The sequence below is a fragment of the Dermacentor albipictus genome, chromosome 7, assembly GCF_038994185.2.
Source record: "Dermacentor albipictus isolate Rhodes 1998 colony chromosome 7, USDA_Dalb.pri_finalv2, whole genome shotgun sequence".
Classification (NCBI taxonomy): domain Eukaryota; kingdom Metazoa; phylum Arthropoda; class Arachnida; order Ixodida; family Ixodidae; genus Dermacentor; species Dermacentor albipictus.
The window spans coordinates 10,318,320-10,324,537 of NC_091827.1; the positions used below are offsets into that span (position 1 = coordinate 10,318,320).

General features: G+C 48.2%; 1 protein-coding gene across 2 annotated transcripts in view; it reads left to right on the forward strand.

Moving 5' to 3' along the window:
* LOC135904351 (uncharacterized) overlaps positions 1-4,669 on the forward strand; it is a 28,466-nt gene extending 23,797 nt beyond the window's left edge. For both annotated transcript variants that reach the window (XM_065434996.2, XM_065434997.2), the window contains 3 exons: positions 847-1,077; positions 3,211-3,481; positions 4,217-4,669. In XM_065434996.2, the coding sequence (XP_065291068.1) occupies positions 847-1,077; positions 3,211-3,282 (303 nt within the window). In that variant the 3' untranslated portion in view covers positions 3,283-3,481; positions 4,217-4,669. The remainder of the gene's footprint in view (positions 1-846; positions 1,078-3,210; positions 3,482-4,216) is intronic.
* Positions 4,670-6,218: the final 1,549 nt, after the last annotated feature.

The window sequence follows — 6,218 nt, forward strand, 5'->3', positions numbered from 1 at the left end:
CAAGATATGCGCTGCCGTACAAAATAAAAAGGAGCGGGTAAAAGGCAAAAAACGAACAGATATTTGTCCAGTGAAGCACAATAAGAACAACAGTTTTACTGACTGTCGTATGGGTGTGGTTTATAAAATTTCCCTTAGCTAGCTGTGGCCAGTTCTACGTAGGGCAAACGGGACGGTGTATCAATTAGAGGCTAATGGAACATAAAAGGTCGTTAACCGGTAGATCGCCTTCTAATCTTTCGCTACATTGCCGAGATTGTAACTGCACGCCAAAGTTAGATGAATGCGCGATATTGTACAGACATAAGAATGAAGATACGCGTCTTATGGTAGAGGCATGGCATATCTATAATGGTGGAAGTGCGTGCGTGAGTCAGCCTTCGATTACTTTACATAAGGAATAGATTAAGTGCCTTAACAGTTATCTCTCACGCAGACCGGCACGTGTACCCGACTGACACGTGGTGTTACCATTCCTGTGCATGCGTAGATGAGTTTTGTGTCTTCTTTTTTTTTAGCCTCAGTGCTCCCTTCATTTGATAGTCAGCGTTCGTGTTGTCCACCTCTCTACTCTTGTGTCCTGTCTGCACGCCTCACTTCCTTTTTGCATAATGAATCCTTACCATCAAGTTCAGCTTTCTGTCGTTCTAAGCTTCTGAACCTTGCTTGGTATTCGTAAGCCATGCTAAGTGTATTAAACCTTACTCCGTTTCTCGTGCCTGCTTTTCTTGCTCCTGGGGGACCCATACTCGCCAATTTGCTTCCACGATTCAAAGCGCTTCGGCACGAACGGAGTCACAGCGACCAAAAACACTTTGCGTGTGCACCGCTTGTGCTCTTCCGCAGAGAATGTTGGTGCGCATCGTCCTCACAGTGTTGCTGTACACCTACGAGGGATACAGCAAGTACCTGTTCTGCCAGCCGCGCACGCTGACCGGCCTGTACGCGCCGGCGAAGTGCTTCCTGCCGTCGTGGTGCAGGCGGGCGCTGGCAGGGCGAGATCCGGAGGACACGTTCCGCAGGGCCTCCTGCCTCTACCAGAAGATCTCCATGTCTGACGAAGGCCCTATGCTACAGGTACGAGGAAGAGCACCGTATTAAGCAGTTTCTTTTCTTTTTTCGCTCATCCGCAAACTATATACATTCGGACATCGCCGGCGCGCAAGGAGGAAGCGCGGAAACATGCACGCTTGCAGTCTCGGAGGGACGCGCATGCGCACAGGCGTCACTCTCGACACCAGGGGTGCGCCGCTAGGAGGGGAGGAGGGCTGTTCCACCACGCGCTGTCGCGCGCCCCGCAATATTTTGTGGGCGAGTGTACTTCCCCAGGTACAGGGTGGTCAACTGTTAGAGGGAACATGTGAGCTTATAGCACGGCCGAAGTTTAAGTACGTAGGCCTTAAACCTACCCAACTAGGCAAAGCGTCCTTCGGTACGGCCATCACGTAAGACGAATGCTTTCAAGGCAGAGCCAATTGCAAGAGGGGCACCTTGCAGCTGCATTCGCATATCGCCGGCGCGCAAGGAGGAAGCGCGGAAACATGCACGCTTGCACTCTCGGAGGGACGCGCATGCGCACAGGCGTAGGTCTCGACACCAGGGGTGCGCCGCTAGAAGGGGAGGAGGGCTGTTTCACCTAAAACCCCTTAAACTTCGTAAAGTTGTGACACTCTCCTCCTCCGCATTCACTCCTCCTCGTTTCTCCTCTCTTTCACACCACCTCCTCGACCGTGGCGCCGCCTACACTGCTCGAGCGTAGCAACGGCGCCAACATGTGCTCCTCGCCACTCCGTAGACGCTTCTCGAGCAAAAATGGCGCTGATGCACGGCGCGAGGGCCCACGTGATACTATTAGGCCAATAGTGACGCGGCGTCGGCCTCGACAAGAGCGCGCGAGGAGGAGGCGGCATTCTTCAAAGCGTGGCAGTACTTCACGAAGTTTAAGGGGTTTTAGTATCACCAAGCGCTTTGCGCGCCCCGCACTATATTGTGGGAGTGTACATTCAGCATTTAGCCTTGGCAATCGCCAGTGCCACCTATTCAAATACATGTGATCGCGGAAATCTTTTCCTGAGATAGCCTCCCGGCTGATTTTGTGAAATTTGTAGTACTTGAGAGAGAAAGTAAAACCCTAGTGACTGGCGGAAGCGGAATTTTAATTGAGGGCCTGAATTTGTTTTACGAAAATTGCGGAAAATCGTTGTTCGAAAAAAAAAATACAAGCACGATGTCTACGAATCCGCAACTTTGTACCGAGAAAAGATATCGAATTTCTGTAAGATGCATTCATTAGGACATCCAAAGCGGACAAATTTGCTATATTCTTTATATATCAAGGGAATTTCTTACGATATTTGGAAGGGTATTGTGAAAGTCCTACTCACAGATTAGTCATGTATCCAAGAGCCATGTACAATAGATCAATTTTGTCGACTTTAGATGTACTATTAGGTGCAATTTACAGGAGTGTGATATCTATATTTATTATCGAGATAGAGCTGAAAAACTTCATAGTTTCGTTTTCTGGAAATCACGAGTGGGATGTGTTCATGTTTGGCTGTTTGCGCGTGAAACCATGCTTGTTAATTTATTTAGTAAGTGAATATTCACAGCAGTTAATTTGCACTTCTGATAAAACTACTGACGCTATACTACGTGTAGTGGTCTAATAATTTCTTATCGCAATCAATGCTTCGCCTCTCGGGCGAAACCATGACTTTCTTTAGGGCACAAATCACTTTTTTTGTTCTCCGCCGATGGTGCATGATAGGGCGACGACAAGGTTTGTCGTTATACCCTGCCTAAAATATCGTGGTTCTCACCCTACATAAGTGGCACCTCCATTGACGACTCCAGTTTATTTTATTTTATTTTTTTAGTGATCCGGCAGGCACATAGCGTACATAAAGTGTTCCAACTAATGTTATCCAAGCTGTTCAGCAACAAAAAAAGTTTAAAGAAACAAGGTGCAAGACATGGTTTAAGACATATGGTGTTCGGTCGTCAGACCCCTGACGACCGAACACCATGTATGTTTTAAACCATGTCTTGCACCCTCTTTTCTCAATCACTTTGTTTTTTTTTTTGTTGTTGAAGAGCTTGGATGAAGGTAGCTGGGGCTATCCTACGTAGGGCGTCGTGGCTCTGTAGGTATGCAAAGCCCGCACCGAGCGTTAGCTTCAGTTTCTGGGTCCGTTCCGAATCCCGCAGTCGCACCACCTGGAGTGCGGCCACCGACTGAACCACTTCGCACGCGACAACGCGATCGGCGCCTGCGTTTGAGTCTCCGCCATGGTCCTGTCGCTGCTGATGACCTGGGACATGGCCAAGACCTTGTGCGCCGACGTGGCAGCTACTTGGCGCTTCTGCGGCCGCTGCTGGGAGCAACGCCGCGCCGGATTGGGCTGGAAAGACACCTTCAGCATGGCGGCGCAGCGGACGCTCGGCGAAGCGTCCGAGCACGACGAGGCGACACCTAGCGGTACGTACCAGAGTTCGCCGCTCAACAGATACTACCTTAAGAGGAAGGTTTAGATCGGGTGCTCCTATCTAAACACATGCAAAAAGGAGAATTCGTTTTTCTCGGCAACCGCTGCACCGAACTTGACGGGGTTTGTTCCATTTAAAAGAAAAACTTAAAAAAATTAGAATGACAACACTTGACCTGGTAGCGCTGAAATTGTGACAACACTTGTGACTGGGTAGCGCTGGTCTTCGGCATTTTATCACAAGTGTTCTCATATGCACTATTGCGTGTTCTGTTGACTGGATCGCGCAGATCTGTGGGTATTTAAGCAGGTGGTTCTTCGAAACTAAAACCAGTTGTTAGAAAGCGCTCGTCGTTGTGTTGCTCCTTTTCTTTGTCCCTGTTTGTTTTGCGCAAAATAGTTTGTTTAAAAATGAATATGATCCGACTAGGCCGACTCGCAGTTATATAACATCAATTGGGTAAGGTAAAGAGTTCCAGTAATCAATAGTTATTGGAAATAATGAATATTTGAACAGCTGTGTACGCGCGAAATATGGGGTCGAAGAGTAGAGTTGGCGGCGCCGGGTGTGTCTAGTTAAGGGTTTACTGTATACTGAAGGTCGAACAATCGATTTATTACTAATAAATTAAGAAACGAAAGTAAGCAGCCAATTCCTTTCTTTCCTTCGCAAAGCGAGCAACTGTATACCGTTTGTGATTTGACTTCATACAAACGATTACGTTCAGGTGTTCCTGGGACAGGTTCCTCCAGCCAGACGTCCTCCTGCAAGACGTCCTCCTGCAAGACGTCCTCCTGCAAGACGTCCTTCTGCAAGACGTCCTCGGGCCAGACGTCTTCCGGTCAGACGTCTTCCGGTCAGACGTTCTCCGGCCAGGCATACTCCCGCCAGATGTATTCCTGCGAAGCCGGAGTCTCGGGAGAACAGATGCCGCGGCCTTCGTTCAAAGTTCGGTGATGAGCGAGCACAAGACAGTGACTGTTGCACAGTTCCTGGAGGAAGAGCCCACAAGCATGTGCTGGACGTAAAATTTACGGCGTAATGCGTGAAATTCAGCCCTTGTGGCATGAACCCTCTGTGCCATTCTTGGTTCAACGAAGGCCACGGACAATTCCGCAGAAGCCTTACAGGCGGTCGTCCTGATTTATTCGCCATTTATAAATATGATTTTATCTGCTCATTTTTATCGTTATGTCTGCATAAATCCAAGCTAACCGCTTGAACATCAACCAAGATCTCAGCTGTTCGTACTCCTGACATCACTATATTCGTTCTTCTGTCCCGACTAGGCGCGGACCCATGGATGCTGTAGAGATGTCTTGGTCGCTTTGTGAAGTTGCTTTTGTCCACTCTCTCACTAAGGGAGATGCTTCTAACTTTGTTATTCCAGTTGGGTATTTGTCTGCAAGGTCACTGCCACTCTCGTGGACGCGAGGGGTGGGGGGGGGGGGGGCGAGTGGATGTTGCAGGTGTCGCCCTAGGTACCGATAGATAATGTAGGTACTTATGTATATTCGGACCCTTACATCTCAGTTGTTTAACGCGCACTGCCTACTAAAAAAAAGCTGCATTTGTATTTACGCTATCGTGAACGAATTGTATTGGCGGATACGGTGGACTTCGTAAAACTGTATACGCCGCTACGCAACCATATTTGTTACAAAATATGCTTTGTTGCTGGAACGTGTTCCATGTCACGTCATATAGTCACCCATTCATCATTCTTCAATTAATTGTCGGTTGGGGTGCTGGCGACACAGTAGTTGGTAGCACTTTTCAGTTCATCCAAAGAAATTACTCACGCTACAAAAGTATTTGCGAAGCCATACACTCAATGGCGTGCAATAGACACAGGTGCTAAAGTGGGGTAGGAGCATGGAGGAGACAGGAAAGAATTAGGATGGAGCATTGTGCAAGGCGATTTCAAAACGCACCACCTGTTTGTGAGGTCAAAACACGCGGTAGGTTTTATTGCTCCTGCTCTGGAGGCAGGGCTACGGCAGTGCCACGGAAACGAAGTGAGCATCGATTAAAAACGACCGGCAATTGCACATTCGCGGATCAGTACGCCTAGTCTGAGAGGTCACATGTTGGGCCGATACTGCGAGGAAAAAAGCGAAGGGAATGTCTTCACGGACAGTTCGCTTGCTAGGAGACAGCTGCGTGACGTAATATATGCTCTCTCCTGTCTCTATCACGCACTACAATCAAGGTGCAACGCAGACGTATGATGCCTCTTGGAGACAATGATGCGAAACCACCACCCTATAAGCTGCTGGTATATCCAGTCCAAAAAGGTGCGTGGGCTAATCTGGGACTTAGTACAAACCAAGTCGTCCTGCAGCGATTTTCATTGCTTTATTGCGATGTCCATTAATACTTTCTCGTGCTATTGACGTGTCTACACGGTTTCCTGGTAAACTACAATGCGTTTTGACTCTTCATACAGTTTATTTACGAGTGCATTTGAGGATGAAACAGCCTCTACCTTGCACAGGGCTTTCTCGTGTTAAATACAGCAGGAAATAAAGCGCACAGCATGCCACTGAGCCTGTTCAGATTTTATGAGTGCCTTAGCCTGATGTTCCGAAGCACCGCATGAGTGTTCAAGTATCGGTCTTATTCACATTTTAAAAGCAATTAGCATCGCACCTGGTGAAGAGTTCCTAAGCGTCCGCCTGCTAATACAGGCGCTGACGTCATATTACCTGATAAATAAACGCACATGC